Here is an 18541-nt window from a genome sequence, read left to right as displayed (position 1 = left end):
TTAAAACAAAAATCACATTCAACAAATTAAAACTAAACGTATAGCGAACCAATATAGTTCAGAAAAATTGTGTAACTATCATGCCTTTCCATATCTATCTATCTATCTATCTACCTATCTACCTATCTATCTATCTATCTATATATATATATATATATATATATATATATATATATATATATATATATATATATATATATATCTAGTTCCCCTTTCCCCCTCTCTCCCTCTCTCTCCCCTGTCTCTCTTTCATTCTCTGTCATGTACATTTTAACCCCCTCCTCAAATGCCTCTCTTTTAAATACATTACCTAATCTTTTGCAACTGGTTCAATATGATAGAAATAAGAAAAAAAGTATAGGCAATCCTAATCTTTATGTTTGAGCTAGTTTCAGTGTTGTTCTTCGAATAGTAAATAAAAAAAATGTAATATTTCTGAAGCGCACGTGCATCAAATTGTCCCATTTAGAATTTCAAGCGAATGGATAGTGTTGTGAAGGGGTACATATTGGAGATGACGCGGAGTTCATATTGAGGACATAACGATAGTGATGATGAGGGAGAGAAGACATTTTTTATATTTTATAGTTCTTTTAACACCGACAGAATGATAGTGACATTTATACATATTTTTTAATACGGACTGGGTGATATGATGCACAGTTCTTAACACAAGGAGGGGAGATACATAATCTTCGAAGGATTACAAAAAGTTCATTATAAGATGATAAACACAATTACCTTTCGTTCATGATGAAGGATGACACAAGATAGCAGTTACAATATAAATGATGACTTCTTTATTCATCTGATCGACCGGTTGATGACGTCAGGAATTCAAATTGTATCTACATAGTCTAATCTTCTACCCTTCGCCTCTAAGGGACTCTTCTCCTCAACTGACTAAAAATCTACAATGTGATATTCGTTTTATTGATTTGAAGAATATTTAACTGGCAATGATTTTACAGTAATACTATGATATACAATATTTTTGAAGGTTTATTTTTCTATGTATCTAGCGACTATTACATAAAGGTAAATTTGACTCTGTGTGTGTGAGTTCGCTCCCTGTAGACTTCGCAACGGTTGGCTTGATATTTAATGAAATTTCACACAAATGTACTGGCAGTGTTTTTAGATAAGCTTTATATCAGAATGTCTTCGATAAGCATCGATAATTGATATCGAATAACTCCAATGAAAGAAGGAACAGGCTATTTTGACTCAAGTTAACACCTTGTACAGCGTAACGTCATTACAGAAGTTTTATTGCCACGCAAGCAGACAGGCCAGGCATATAAAATACGCAGTAGGTTCTTTGATATGACAGGGGCACATCTGAAATGAATGTTTCTGTCTAACGCATAATTGAACCATGATACTTAACATTTACATTTTAAACATTAATTCAAGCCCTTATATATAAAAATAATTTTATAAAATCAACAGTAGGTTCTCTACAGTGCAATGTAGAATACAATGTGTTGCGGACTAAATCACTTCAGGAATCATTTGAAGCTTCCTCTCGGTGCATCGAGATAAGTCCACAACTAAAGCAGGTAATTAATCGATTTGATTAAAAAATAGGTGATTTCACCGATTTCGAATCACAATAAAAATATGGGATTGTGAAACATTCGTTGACCACCATTCAGTCCAGGGCAACGTCGAGTCTCCTTGCTAGTACTATAATATAAAATATTTATTGAGATTTTTTTTCTGTGTTATTTTATTTTTTGTTTTTCAACTTTTTTCTTCATTTAAATTTTTTTTTCTTTTCAGCCAGTGAAGGTTACCAGTGCGATCGTTGCGGCAAGGTGTTTGCTTATAGATACTACAGAGACAAACATTTAAAGTACACGCGATGCGTTGACCAAGGGGACCGAAAATACCCGTGTCATTTGTGTACAAGGTAATTCATTTGGTTTACAAAATTTCTCTTCACATTTTCCCGCTCAAAATTTTCTGTTTTAAATAGAATGTGACGGGTGTTTATTACTGTTACGATTTAGAACGCTACAAGAAAATATCTATGAGAGTGACCGTATTGTCGAGTTCAGGATAGTTAAAGCTCTACCCGATTAAGAGAAGCAAGTTATAAGAATAGAAAAGGAGATAAGGATTAAAGATACATTATCCTGCCAATGACGTTTATAGATGACTAGCCTTTAAGCCCGGCGTTGCCCGGGTGTTTGGCGGTGTATGTTGAGCAAGAAAAAAAAAAGGTCAATTTTTAAAACTTTGACCCCTATTATGACCCCTTAACATTTATTGTTTTCGGCTCACATTAAGTTATTAAGTTAGATCCATGCTCAAGGAATCTATATCTAAAATTTCAAGTGTTTAGACCCAAAATTGGTGGAGAAGTTTGGTAGAGTTCTCAAAGATCTAATCATTGAATTTTGATAAATTAAAAGCGAAATTTCTGGCCGAAAACGGATTATAAAGATTTTCCCAAATCTCAGTACCCTGTATATCAAATTTGGAGTCTGTGCACTAAAAATTGACAGAGTTATTGCGTTGGAAAATGTACACAGACACACACACAAACACACACACAAACACGTTCACTTTTATATATATATATATATATATATATATATATATATATATATATAGATTACATTAGTGAAAGGAAAATAAAGGAGAACCTTTTTAGGTTACGGTATTTCAAAGCTAAATGCTTCGTATCGTCTTTCTTAGGGATGATTAAAATTAGTATCCCTAATGTGCAAGTGTTTGATATGCCTTGTTATGGGTTGAAGAAAAAAAGAAGAGGAGAAAAAAGACGAGGAAAAAAAGAAGAGGAGAAAAATCAGCATTATACAAATTTATAGGAAAAATAGACAATATCGTTTTAAATAACTTTTTAGATTAGAAATGGAAAGAAGCAATAGAAAAACTTTCAAAGGCAAAAGAAGAGGTGTACTGCGTAGGATGGGAGTTGGGCAGAAAAATATTAATGGAGAAAAGTAGAGAGGAAAATAGGGAATAAAATAAAATGAATATTAAGCAGCAGCAATCGGGCACAGAATGAAATAGCTCTAAATTAGGTCAGACGGCTAAATGTTATATAATATATATGTGTACGTTATATATATAATATACGTCATGTATATATATATATATATATATATATATATATATATATATATATGTCATCCACATACTGTTCCGCTGTTTCACAGTTCATCAGTGCGACTAGACAGGCAACTGCCTCAAGCCAAGATTGAAAACCGACCACACAAATGACAGTCAAGACTTCTCATCATTACGCTCTACGGTTCTACTGTGTGGGTAATGAATATACGATATTTTTGACACACATGCACACACACACACACACACACACACACACACACACACACACACACACACACACACACACACATATATATATATATATATATATATATATATATATATATATATATAGAGAGAGAGAGAGAGAGCAATTTATGATAATCTACTGACTGTCCTTAAAAACAAAAGGCATTATAGGCTACGTACTTACGATAGGAGCACGACGTCAAGATATAATTAACGAAAGATATATATATATATATATATATATATATATATATATATATATATATATATATATATATATATATAGGGATATAGGGTGACCCAAAAACAGAGGACATTCAATTGTTTTTCTGAGCATTTACAGTCAACGGAGAAAAAAGGCCAAAAACCCTAGTGTTTTTATGTGATGTTTTAAATAAAATAAACTAGTTATGACCAAAGTTTCATTTCATTCGGACAAAACACTAAGAAATGGGGCCTAATTAGAGTTGGGGCCCGTTTTTTTGAGTCACGCTGTATATATATATATATATATATATATATATATATATATATATATATATATATATATGTACTAGCATTTCAGCCCGGCGTTGCCCGGGTGTTTGGATGTGTATGTTGAGCAAAAAAAAAAAAAAAAGTGGTAGTAGGAAGGCAGGCTCGAACCCGTACTGCAAAGGAGGAAAAGAACTGGATAAAACCTAACGTTTATGCTGTTACGATCACCGCCAAACCGGAAGCGACATTTTTAAAAATTAAGGCTAGACAATCTAAGGAGAAGATAATTTTTAAAAATATCGGCGAAAAAAGTGACCCTCCCCCTGAAGAAAAGTGCCTAGTTGAAGGGGAAGATATTACTGTTTTAAGCCATATTTGTCGTATGAAAGGTCGAACTTAAAAACGATACTGATCTTGGTAAAATCCGTCGCCTCTATTGAAAGTTTAAGGTAGACATGCAAATAGACATACATACATACATTTATAAATTGGTAACTAAAAATTGTCGACACAAACTGATGAAAAAGCTTGCCCTATCTCTGAATACCCTTTATGTAAAATTGCAAATATTTAGACCAGAAATTGTCTAAGTAATTTGGAAGAGACCGCTGGGGTCAATTTTTTTCAACTTTGATCCCTATTATGACCCCTTAACATTTATTGTTTTGGGCTCAAATCAAGTTATTAAGTTAGATCCATGTCCAAGGAACATATATACCTAAAAGTTCAAGTGCGTAGACCAAAAATTGTCGCGGGGGGTTTGGTAGAGTTCTCAAAGGTCAAATCGTTGAACTTTGACCTCTTAATCGCCAAATTTCTGCCCCAAAACCGATCATATCGATTTTCCCAAATCTCAGTACCCTGTATATCTAATTTCGAGTCTGTAGACTAAAGATTGACAGAGTTATTGCGTAGGGAAATGTACACAGACACACACAGAGACACACAGACACGTTCACTTTTATATATATATATATATATATATATATATATATATATATATATGTGTGTGTGTGTGTGTGTGTGTGTGTGCGTGTGTGTATAAAGATACAGTGACAAATAATAATCTACTGATTGTGCTTAAATACAAAGAGCATTATAGACTACTACTTACGATCGGAGCAGGACGTTAAGAAATGATTAAAATAAAGATCTATGTGTATATACTCGTATATATTTATCTATAAATTGAACTTTCTATTCATTTTTTTACAATTAATAAATAGCTAAATTTATCTCATTTTATTTATATTAATCTATCAGTTTAATTCTATACATTTATCTTTCTTCTATACCTCTTTCTCTCTCTTTCTGTATATATATATATATATATATATATATATATATATATATATATATATATATACTACTTCATTTACTCACATAAAATTTAATATACGAAAGTATGAATTTATGAGTAAACTTTAAGTATTTACTTCAACAGTGCTCAATACGTAGGTAGAGCTAGTTAGTAAGTTATAAAATATATATGGCGATTAAGCTACACTGAATATTCCGCGTTTCATCCACTCTAGGATTCTTCAGGCTCCTGAAGAATCCTATATATAATTATTACTATGATGTTTTCTAATTACGTACAGGCACTAGTGTTTCATCCTTTCGTGAATTATCAGTGAAGGGAGTCATAATTACAGCCGGTACGAAGATTCGAACCCAGCCACTTAGCCATCTCTGACTCTATCAGTAAAGAAAAAACCACAATGCCAACGTTAACCGCAAGAAATGCAGTTGAAATTTACACATTTATTATTAAATGCGCGTATGGGCGTGGTTTAGAGGCTAAGGAATGTGTGTGTGTATATATATATATATATATATATATATATATATATATAATATAAAGCTGAATGTCTGTGTGTGTGTGTCTGGTCACGAATAGGCTCCTATATGGTTGACTATTTTAAAAAACTGATTACATATAATGATAGAAGATGTATCGAGACACAGGAATGGGTATGCTTGATCTGGCAGAACAGTGGTTCATTAAAATTGTGGGGTCTACGTTCGCGCCTGGCCCACAAAGTATGGAAATAAAAAATTAAAAAAAAAAACGTTTACAAGTGTTTTTGATATAGATGTACATAAGAATACTTTGATAAGTATGTTTTAACTTAAATAGGGATGGTATAATAAAAGTGTGGGGCTTGCATCCGCGCCTGGCCTCCATAGAATGGAAATAGGCACAAACTTTAATAAAGACTTTTCATATCTATCTGCGTAAGTATATTTTGATAATTATGTTTCGGTTTGAAGAAATATGGTATAATAAAATTATGGGGCGTTCGTTCGCGCCTGACATCCATAGAATGAACATATGTCACAAAGTTTAACAAGGCTTTTTAATATAGATCCAGAGAATATTGTGATAAGTGTTTCAGTGTGAACAGGTATGGTATAATAAATTCTGGGTTTTATCTATTTTATTTTTACTTTCGTCATATTTTGCTTTGGTTTTGATACCTCCAAATTCGAAGCTATCTCTTTACAACCCTTCCTTTTCATAACCTATCATACTTTCAGAAATAAGAGTCCATTTTCTGTAGGCTGTTTTTGAACCCAGTCAACGACGCGTACTTTTGCTAGTATATATATATATATATATATATATATATATATATATAGAGAGAGAGAGAGAGAGAGAGAGAGAGAGAGAGAGAGAGAGAGGGAGGGAGAGAGAGAGAGAGAAAGAGAGATGGATAGATATTATGTGTTTGTGCATGAGTGTGTTTCTTCTCTCTTTAACGTATAAAATAACGTTGTCAAGAATTAAAAAAAGATACAGAAAAGAAAATAAGATAAAAATGACAAAAGGTCAATAAATTCGAGCAAAATAATCACCCGTTCACTGATCTAAAGAAGATTACTGAGCCGTTTGAATGTAACATAGTCGCAATTTTCTATTCACCGGAAGTAGTTGATTCCCTGATCCTTTGCTGACGAGAGATTCACTCGCTTGGGGGCGCTGCTATGTATACAAATCATTAATACTTCCATTGACATTCTGTCCGTGCTAATTCCGACTGGATAAAAAAGTTTGCTTTTCTATTCCGACATTTCTACTCCCTCTGCTACTACGTCCATTGATAGGCTTTATTATTAACGAGGTTATTTTTTGTCAGTGGCGGTGGTTGTGGTGGTAGTGGTGGGTTTGTTAAAGAAAAAAGGGTGTGAGGATGGGGTGCAATTGACTGTGAAAAGATTTGAATTGATTTTCCAGCATCCTGGTTCTGAGAATGTTCGATTTTTGATCGAGAACATTTAAATACAGGAAAAGAAAGTGGCCTTTTCCTAAAAATAAAAATGGTGAAAAAAACAAAAGGTAAAACTCTTTATCGAATCCTTTTTAAGGAAAAAAAGGATATCTTCCTGGTTTTGAAATCTAATCAGATACTGAAACAAAACAAAAAATAAAGACAACCTACTGTGAAAATAACCTTGGTTTGATATGTAATACGGCATATCGACCCTTTCGGATTACTTAATACACAAGCACAATTCATTAGTTTGTTTGGGTTGTCTGTTTCACATGTGATCTCTTGGGGTAATTTAATTAAAAAAATATTAACCACAAATACGGCATATTGACACGGAAGCGTAAGAAGATACTATTGTAAAGCCCATATTTATCGGAGATAACCTGGGTGGGGAGTTCGGCAGCAATATGTTTGTTTAATCTAAAACACATTTGAAATGTTATTTGATTGCTAGTTACATTTTGGAGTATTCTACTTACTATGTTTTTTAGTACTAAGTGGATTATTATCTTAAAAACAATTTTTCTGTAAGGTACCTAATATTAAACTCTTTATTTAAATTTGTGTTACCTTATGCTATCTTAAAGGAATGTAAACCATAACTAACTATGGTTTAAATATCATTATAATTAGCTTACACAACATTAAATATAGTTTAACACGTTTTTACTATTTTATTACCCATTTACAGGGTCTTAATTACACAAAATTAAACACCTTTCTCGAGTCCATAACTTTATCCGTGTGATTCGGATTTTCATAATATATATACAAAATAGTGTTTGATTGTAACTTTGAATAGTTTTGGGTCTGGTTTCTTGCACTGAATAAAAGTTTAGCGCATGCCTCTTATTTATAATTGTATCTGCTTATAAATATTACACTTAAGGGTTCGTAGAGTGTGTTGGTAACTAAATTCGCTTTGTTTCTTTTATTTCAATTTTTAAACTAACAAATCTATTAATAATATATTATCGATTGTTATTTCTTCTTCCCAAACTTCAACAAGAAATATAAAAATAGAAATAAATTAAATTAAATTATAACAAAAAGAAGGTATAAAAAAATGTCCCATTTTACGCGAAAATAAACAATGGCAACTTAGAACTGCACGCCTGTGGAATTGTCTTCCGTTTTCCTGCTTTCAAGCTGACTACAATATGGTTGTTTTCAAGTCTAATGTAAACAAGTTCTCGATTAGAGTTCCCCTTAAGTTAACAAATTTACTGAATTTCCATTACCGACAATTACTATATTGTCCAATGGACTACTTTACACTCTTTAATCCTTATCCTCAATTGCCCCTGGGCCTTGATAAGTGGTGATGCCTATGTAAAAAAAAAAACACAAGATATTTCTGATTCGTTCTCTTCTAATCTTGAGTAGGTGATGCAATGGAGAAAAGGTGTCTGGTTAATTTTAACGCATCAAAAACCAAGTTTCTCTCTTTCCATCATAATCGCTCTGACCTTCATTAGGCTGAATTGAAATAACTGGTTCTCGTCTTGGGGAGGCACCATGTTTTGACAAGCTTCTAAGATTGACCTTTACTCCTAATCTAAAATGGAACACATATATCATTTCTGTTGCCAAGATCGCTGGAAAAATGGTTGGATCATTCTATCGCTCCGGCGGATATCTCACTTCCGATGCAATCCACTATCTGCATAAGAGCCAAGTATATCTTAAAATGGAGTACTGTTGGCATATCTGGACATATTTCGGCGCGCCCTATCCTGCCTTGATAAAGTTAAAAATGGGTTCTAAATCTAGTAGGCGATACCCTTTTCTCTTCCCTGCAACCTCTCATCTACAGAAAAGACGTTGCGAGCCTGTCTCTGCTCTATCCTCATGTTCATAGCAAGTGCTTGTCTGAACTCCCCCCTATGGTCTCTCCTTGCCAAACTTTCACAAAAAAATACTCGACTAGCTACAACCAATATCAACAATTTCCCCACTCTCTGTGCATCAATCTAAACGCAGATTCATGAACAAAGCTCCTGTTCCTAGGACTGCCTGCCCGTTGAACACTTCCGCTGGCCTACTTCCCAGCCGATTACAATATGGTAGGCTTCACGTTCAGTGTAAATAAGTTATTGTTGAACTATCACCTTAAATAATCAAATTCTACCCAATGTACACCATTAACGAATATTACACTACCACATTACATTCATTAACCCTTATTCTTGAATCGCCTTCAGGCTTGATAAGTGATGATTCCTTTGTAAAAAATAAAATAAAAAAAGAAAAAAATACAAAATTATTTCCAAATGAAATGTTCTAAGAAAAAAAAAAAAAAAACGAAAGAGATCCCAAACGATGAAAACGCATTTGATTCCAAAATTTTAAACTCGTTGCCAACGGAGTTCGAAGCGTCTTGACATTTGTGGATTGTTCTAATTTGCTAAAAGGCCTTTCCGGGTACCTGGTCTTGGAATAGATTATGGTATTACGTATACTAATTCTATTAAATCGGCTTGAGGCTATAATACGGGTATGCACTCCACCCTTTTGAAGGCAGTAAAGAAAATTTCTCCTTCCGCTTCTTCTTTATGTCAAGGTTGTTTATTGTCGGTGGCATAACGTTCCACTCCTCGGGAATTCCATCAGGTCTGATCAGGTAATTTTTATACACATTATCGGTTATGGGCACCGTCCGATTTTTTAACAGTCAACACTGCATTAAGCAAGGCACCCAACTCTGATGGAGAGGAAGGTAAAAACAGTTCTAGATGCCTGCTGCTTTAAGGACCATAATGACTCTTCATATTCCCGACTAAAAAACACGCCGTCTGCCATTAACAATTTTATCTTGAAAGGCATTTCTGTTTATGCTTAATGATCTGTCAACAATTATAAGGTTATCTCGTGTCAAACATTTTTTTTTAAATCATCTTTAATTATTTATTCATTTATTTCTTTTCATAACCAGTCAGTTTGATAATTTTACAATGTTTTTTTTTTTTTTGCTATTTTTGTGTTTTTTTTTTGTTTTTTTTTTGTGGCGATGTTTTTAGATTGTTTGCTTTTTAAATTTTCGAAAGCGTTTTTTATGTCTTCTATATTGTTTAAACTATTATCTGGCCGATTATTTTGCTTAGTAACAAAATAATCACTACAAAGTCATTGTAAGTTAACTGATATTTTTGGTCCCCCGACAAAAGGAGATTGGATCTGTAAATTCACCCTTGTCCGTTCGTCTGTACGCACTTTTTTCAATAACTACGCCTTGGAATTTTTTGAAATTTTGCACAAACATTAAACATAATGTAAGTAAAAAAGTAACAGAACGGATTTTTCCGGGAAAACTGATTTCTATATAATTTTGTTTGTCTATATTTCGCGATAACTCTTGGGTGTGCATCAGGGGCTCTTTTAGGGTTAATAAAAACATTCAATTTTGAGGACTATTTTAACATATTTGTTTTCTGTGTATGTTTATTTAGCAGTTTTGCATGGTGTTGAACTCAAATTAAAATATGTAAAAGCCTTGAGAACTTTTGGGCTAAATGGGGGGGGGAGGATGGACTGAGTCATTTCTTTTTTTGCATGGCGCAGAACTCAAATTTACATATGGTAAGGCCTAAAATTGCACCGTTTGTTCATTTTCACCAGAATTGGACGTCCCCTTGGAACGTTTGAGGCTCAATGGGGGGGGGGCAAATTTTTAACCTCGTTCACCGTGCACCCACGGGGGGACCATGCATGCTTCACATGTTTTTTTTTTTGTCAGGTTATATCATATTGTTAGTATTGGATTTTTTTTATTATTAAATATTTTTGTACAAATTAGTTTCTTTAAGAAACTCTAAAGATTTAAGAAAAAGTTCTACTTTCAAATAAATTATTTATATTTGTTATTTGCTGCGTATGTGTGTCTTCAACAAAGCACAGTTGAGCGAGAAGCGAAAGGGATAAAAATCAAAGAAGCAAAAAGAGGAAGAACTGGAATTTCCCGCCCAAAAACCAAATCAAGGCTCGTTTTGATTGCGCCATGAAACTTAATTCATCTTTTGTCGTCTTCTTTGCATCGATTCATCAATCAAGTCAGAAATTGCGGAAGTCACCGTTTCCGGCTGATTAATTTTCTTTCCTTATTCGAGTGACTTCGAAATAAACACTCGACCGATACAAGTTGAGCATATCAGACACCACTCGATTCCTTTTCGGTTTGCTGACCGTGCAGAGATAAGACTGGTCCAAATCAGCCAGAATGTTTTAATCTGGCAACATTTCGTTTGTTTGTGTTGCTCAAATTGGACGATGCTGCTCAATTTGTGTTGTTCAAACTGGACGATGCCGTTGAAACTGCTAAATTGACGATACCCACTGTATCATGTCATCCAAATCTGAAGTCAGATATTTCGACCGGTGACACCGCAAAATAAGAAGGAATCCTATTTTGCCGTTTTTATTAATTTATTTATTATTTATTTATTCATTATTGTGTTAACACCGGTCGAAATTTTGACTTCAGATTTGACCGCCATTATACAGTCGGCATGTTTAATTTAACCAAAACGCATTTATAAACTTTAATTATTCAAGCGGAACACAAAATAATCTTGCAATATTGTTCTTAAAAGAATATATTAATGTGCATAATAAACAAATAAAACAATACGAACACTTAAAAAAATTCTGGAATTTTGTATATATATATATATATATATATATATATATATATATATATATATATATATATATGTATGTATATATATATATATATATATATATATATATATATATATATATATATATATATATATATATATATATGTATATGTATATTAGGCACCGCCAAAACTGGGGGGGCAGGTCAGTACTTTTTGACGGACCGTCTTTTTAAAAATCTACCAAAAATCAGGTAATTATCCGATCAATACGAAATTTTCAGCGATTATTAGGAGAAGAATGAACTTTATAACAGTGTACTTATTTTTCATAAACGATATTTATATATATATTTTTTTTGCTTACAAAACCCCCCTTGTTTTGAAGTGGGAACAAATATGCTTAAAATAATCATCTGAAACTGAAATCAACATATTGTGTTGTTGTAAGGGACAGAATTATAGATTAAAAAAAAAAATTGTTTGCATACCTTATTTTGACGTTTGAATATCAGAACTTCGATTGTGTTTAATTCTCCCGCTTTTGAGTTTTGAAGTGTGAAATTCGGTGAATATGTTAAGTAAAATAATTTATTTAAGTTAAGCAAAACAAAAAAAAATTTTTTTTAATATTTATACGAAAAAAGCTATTTTAAAATTTTTGATAAATAAATTAACAATTTTTTTTTAGCGAGCCGAATAATGCATGACCATTATTAAACAGGGCATGCTTTGAATAATCGATACCAAAAAAAAAAAAAAAATTCGATAAATATTGTGCCCTTTGTGTTAAAAATAGCATCATTTTTTTCGATCCCGTTTGAAAACGTTTGCCGCCTTTCGACTACGGTGGACCAAACGTGCTGAAATAATTTTTTTTTATTCTGCTTTAAATTGCCCCCCCCCATTTTGGGGAGCCTGGCCCCCACACATATACACATTAAAAACCAAACGCATACAAATGGTCACCCATCTGGTACTGGCCAGCCTCAGCTTAATAATACATTGAAATTTTCGTCACTGAAAAATACGTTTTTTTTGGCCTGTTTGGTCTTCCATAGTTTGCTTTTTATCAAACGAAAACGTAAACAGAGTCGATCTGAACTCTACGTCAACGCGAAATATCTGGTTACCTATATGAATAAGTGGAATTATTTGAAATTCAGGTACTTATATTTTAATATTTTTGCATATTCTCTTAGAAAATCATCCTAAATCTTAGTTAGACAATAAGTAAATTAATTAATTATTTCAAAAACCCTTTTTTTTTTTTTAAATATTTAAGTACGTTTTTTGTGCAAGACAAAAAATGTCAATTGTTAACTTTTTGGGAAAATTTAACATTTAAAATTGAATTAAAAATAGTAGAAAAAGTTTTACATTATTCTGTTTTCTATATGATAAAATTCAGGGTTTTATCTTTCTGGAAAAAAAAAAGTTACTCAGAAATAATGGATTTTAATAAATGTAATTTCGTTTTAAAAAACAACAACAACTTGATTTTGCGGCCATTTTTGGCGGTGCCTACAGAGTGACTTCCAAAAAACGGGCCCAACTCTTATTAGGCCATGTTTCTTAGCTTTTTGTCCAATGAAATGAAACTTTGGTCGTAACTAGTTTATTATATTCAAAACTTTTACTTTTGCGGTCTCTCGCAAACTTTTCATCCAATTTTAGGCAGCAACCTCTTTAATCAATTTTTAGGCGAAAATTTGGCTAGCAATTGGTTAAAGTTGAAAGAGTTGACGTTTGCAGACTCTACTAAACTCCTTCGCAAATTTTGGGTCTAGACACTTGCAATTTTAGATGTAGGTTAATGAAGTCACTAAATTAATAGAACAGGTTAGTACGAACAGATGGGTTTAGTGACTTTATTTCTAAAATTCAAAATGGCGTAATGGAAACATATTATAATATATTTACAGCTTCTCTTCCAATGTTCGGATTTTAATCATGTCAAAACGCACTTTATTTCCTTTTGGCGGACTGATTGTTGCTATTTCTTCTGATGAGTAAAGCGTAAAATAGATTTACTAATTGATATAATAATAAAGTGATTGTTTTTCTCGCGACGAAACATACATACTGTCAAGAATTGTAAATGTCAACCGAATTAAAGGAATAAATTATAAGATGGTCAACATCATGAACTTTGGAATATAGTCTTTTGTCATTTATTCTCTGTCTGTCTGTCTGTCTCTCCCACCCTCTCTCTCTCTCACTCTCTCTCTCTCTCTCTCTCTCTCTCTCTCTCTCTCTCTATATATATATATATATATATATATATATATATAGATAGCAACGTTCTGAATTTGGTATCCTTACGAGAAAAAAGAAATCTCTATTAGTTATTTAATAAAGTTTCTATGTAAATATTCTATTCAGGTTCCATTGTTTAAATAAAACAAAAAGTAGTATATTTGTATGTACGTACGTACGTATGACCGCATGCATGTATGCATGTATGTATGTGCAAGGTATTAGTTATTGCTCACTTGGTAGAGCATTGGATTGGTGATAATTAACACTATGGTCCAGTGCTTTTTTCCTTCATGGGAACTTTCCGTTTTGAAAAATGGCCAAAAACTCCTTAGGCAATCGAAGGACACATTTGTCCGTAGTTGCGGTTTACGCTTCCGGTCGATTGTCTAAAAAACCTGCCAAGTAAACTATTCCACCCTCCAGGGATAAAGAAAACCTCCACTCTTTTTTCATCTCTCTTTCTCTCTTTCTCTCCTTCTCTCTCTCTCTCTCTCTTTCTTACAAATAAATCTCTCTCTCCTATTCTTTATCTTTCTCAGCCCTTTCTACCTCTCTCTCTCTCTTTCTCTCTCTTTCTCCTTTTCTCTCTCCCTCTCTCTTTATCTCTGTATATACGTCTATCGTTCAGGTAAAGCTCGCTCACAAAATAGCGGCAAAAATTTACGCTTGTTTTGGCGCCATTTCATCGGTCGCCTGCTTTTTATCGCCATTTCGAGCATCTCAGCCGGGAAAAAGCGATTCGTGTTTTTGAGTTAATTGGACAGACTAGCCGCTGGAATCTAACGCCTCGCGACAACAGGGCTGCACCACTTCACACGAAAATGACAGCGAACTTAAAGACACAAACCCAGGCATACACTGCCACTAGCAGCTTTATAAATACAAATACATTCTGATTTAAACCGTTTTGTATTTTTGATAAAAGCAATACCAGAAAGTGCATTCTTTTACCCTAGCAAACATTACAACAATATTATTATGTGATTTCATTCATTCTAGCGAATTGTGTAACTATATATATATATATATATATATATATATATATATATATATATAAATAAACTAAGATGAATGTACAGAATATATAAAATAAATGTACAGAATGTTTAACGATTTCTTTCAATTTGGGCCCATTTTTAACCATTAAAAATTATTTAAACCGGCTAAATACCCATAAAAGTACGATCCATAAAAAAATCCAATCATTTGCGGTCCCTAGCCATAGAGTTTGAAAATATAGCGACACACACACACACACACACACACACACACACACAAACACAAACACACATGTATATATATATATATATATATATATATATAGAGAGAGAGAGAGAGAGGGGAATGCGCATGACATGTATATATGCATATATATATATGTGTATATATATATATATATACAAATGCCTATACATATATACACACTTAAACATACATATACACACGCACATATATACATAGATATGCATACATAAACATACATACACACACATATATATATGAAGGAAACAAATTAGAATTCATTAATGAGAGATATTGATAATAGAAATTATCGAAAACAAAAATTCGTCCTCCCATGGGAAATCTCCTAAGTGAAGTTATAGCCTGATTATTTTAAGAATTTATAGAAACTAGACCCTTTGAATTCAGTCTACAAAAAAAGTACGTCATTTTAGAGATATATAGTCGACATTTTGATTTCCTCCTGAAATCCTCTAAAATTGCAAACAAAATAGAATTCACAATTTACTTTACTTTTGAAAAAGAAAACAACAATTCCATATCTTTCTTTGATATACAACTCATTAAATTAAGTTATACGGTCCACAGCAAAACAAGTAGCAAAGATGATTATATTCATTTTAATTCGTACCACAACAATAGAGTAAAATCAGGTATTGTAATCGGGTTTTATCTCTGAGAATATGTAACCACGAAAATCGGAGCCTCTTGATAAGATGTACTTCCTCAAGTCTAGGAAGATTACATCGGACGTGGATTGTGGCGTTTGAGACGTGATCAAAGATACGAATCCCAAGAATAAGTCGAAGACACCACTGATCAAAGACTTCCAGCCTTTGAATTTTAGTTACTCGCAGGAGTCAAGTTTTGCACCCGTTGAGAAGGGGTGTACAAATAAGGGCTTGCTAGATGCGGCATTAGGTCATTTGATGGATTTCTTTTCTCGATCAAAAGCGATTAAGAAGCCGATATAAAACCGATAAACCCTGTTGATTGTAATTGAGATTCCATCTTTTCCTTGTCATGTCGCTGTAGTGCTTTTTTTTTGTGGTTATGTCAATTTGGTGTCTTTAGTTGATAATGGCAATCTGGTTTATTTCCGTGATGATATCAATCCGGTCTCTTTCTGTACTGTTGGAAGTCTTATCCTGCCTTGATAGCGTTCAAAATAGACTTCGTAGCCTAGTGGGGGATGCTCTTTCCTGTTCCCTGCAGCCTCTTTCTCACAGAAGAGACATTACGAGCCTGTTTCTATTTTATCGTTATTTTCATGGCAAGTGCTCGTCTGAGATCCAATCTATGGTCCCCCCTCGCCAAGCATTCCCGAGAAACACTCGTTTGGCTGCAAAAACTATCAATAATTTATTCCACTCTTTATTTGTGCCTAAACCTAAACGTAGATTCCATGAAAAAGTTTCTTTCTTAGAACTGCACACCTGTGGAACTCTCTTCCGTTTACCTGCTTTCCAGCTGACTACAATCTAATTGTCTTCAAGTCCAATGTAAACAAGTTCTTGATGAGCCGTTCTCCTTAAGTAATCCAATTTACCAAATTTACACTACTAACGATTACTATTATATTGTCCTTTTGACCACTGTACACTGTTCAACTCTTATCCTCGAGTGACCTCTGGATTTTGATAAGTAGCGATTCCTTTGTTGGTTTGTTGGTTGTTTTTCTTTTACTGCATATAAAACCTTTTCGGGTTATTTAATGTCGAATCCAGTAATTTTGAAGAACAATTTTTTAATAGAGTATATTTGTTTTTTTTTTAAAGTCGGTTTCTATTTAACCCACAATTGGGACCCTAACAGGTACTACCAGTCCAGGTCAGAGTGGACCTGGGAGCAATGCCAATTAAAGGGTGGCTCCACACTTCCCAAAGCCTGCAAGCTGGGGCCTCACCATCGGATATAGTTTAAGGTCATATACAGGACGGTTCCTTTGTAAAAAAATGTTAGTCTGATCTCTTTCTGCGATGATGTCAATTTGGTCTCTTTCTGTCATGATGTCCATCTGTCATGATGTCAATTTGGTAACTTTATGTGATGATGTCAATGTGGTAACTTTATGTGATGATGTCAATGTGGTATCTTTATGTGATGATGTCAATTTGGTCTCTTTCTGTCATGATGTCCATCTGTCATGATGTCAATTTGGTAACTTTATGTGATGATGTCAATGTGGTAACTTTATGTGATGATGTCAATGTGGTCTCTTTATGTAATGATGTCAATGTGGTTTCTTTATGTGATGATGTCAATGTGGTATCTTTATGTGATGATGCCAATTTGCTTTCTTTAGGGGATGATGCCAATCTGGTCACTTTCTGAAATGTTGTCAGAGGTTCGACATGTCATCAGTCCTTAAGAATTATATATATATATATATATATATATATATATATATATATATATATATATATATTATGTGTGTGTTTGTGTGTGTGTGTGTGTGTGTGTGTGTGTGTGTGTTATTGAGTGTCATCAATCCCTCGGATTACTTTAACCTCTCTGATGCAGTTAAATGCTTATCTTTCGTCCTCTTTACGTATTTCCTTTTGCCTTAATAGAGGAAGTCCGAGAGTTGTAAAGAATGTAGAGGTTGCGTACTTAATGAAATCTTGGCATAAGCTCCTGGTATGAAATACAACATACTTTAAGCAAATCAAGTTTTAATTAATGTTAATTAACGTATGGTAAAATTTTTTCCAAAAAATCACACGTCCCCTTGTGTGAGTGTGTCAATGACCCCTGTCACAGCCTTTTTCATCTCCTCAATTGTCTGATAACGACAGCCTCTAAGATTTTCATGGAGATTAGGAATGACTAAAAGTCACAGGGAGCAAGGTCTGGACTATAGAAAGGGTGAGGAACTGCTTTGATGCTCATTTTTGTTAAATAGTTTCTGACAAACGTGGAGTTGTGGACTGGTTCATTTGCATAAATCTTCTGCATCTTTAGTTCCTCGTGAATAATTGTGTGTACAGTTCCCACATTGACATCAAACTGCGTACTTATTGTCTCTATAGACACACGACGGTCGTTATCCATCAAATTCTTTATTTGGCCAATCAACTCTGGCGTTCTGACTTCTTTATCGTCTCACACCTCTTACCATCCCTCACAAACTCCCTGACTTCCTGTAATCTCTTATACCATTCAAAAACTGATGCTCGATTCATGCGAGCTGATTCAAAAGCAGTCTGAAGCAGTCCACATCTTTCTGTGGCATTTTCCCAAGTTTAAAACAGAATTTTATTGCATATCGTTCTTCTAAAGTGTCCTAAAGTCCAGGTTGCGTTTGTGAAATTCACCAGCTGTGGCAATCAGGCT

General features: G+C 33.5%; 1 protein-coding gene across 1 annotated transcript in view; it reads left to right on the top strand.

Annotated features, from left to right (window-relative positions):
• Positions 1 to 18541, top strand: part of LOC145293927 (PR domain zinc finger protein 14-like) — a 334529-nt gene that overhangs the window by 276589 nt on the left and 39399 nt on the right. Inside the window, exon 6 of the mRNA XM_080140752.1 lies at positions 1786 to 1915. Within this exon, the coding sequence (XP_079996878.1) occupies positions 1786 to 1915 (130 nt within the window). The remainder of the gene's footprint in view (positions 1 to 1785; positions 1916 to 18541) is intronic.

This window comes from Euprymna scolopes, chromosome 15, assembly GCF_053919585.1.
Source record: "Euprymna scolopes isolate OS-2025 chromosome 15, ASM5391958v1, whole genome shotgun sequence".
Taxonomy (NCBI): Eukaryota; Metazoa; Mollusca; class Cephalopoda; order Sepiida; family Sepiolidae; genus Euprymna; species Euprymna scolopes.
The sequence above is the reverse complement of the archived record's forward strand: the minus strand, read 5'-3'. Positions and strand labels throughout refer to the sequence as shown.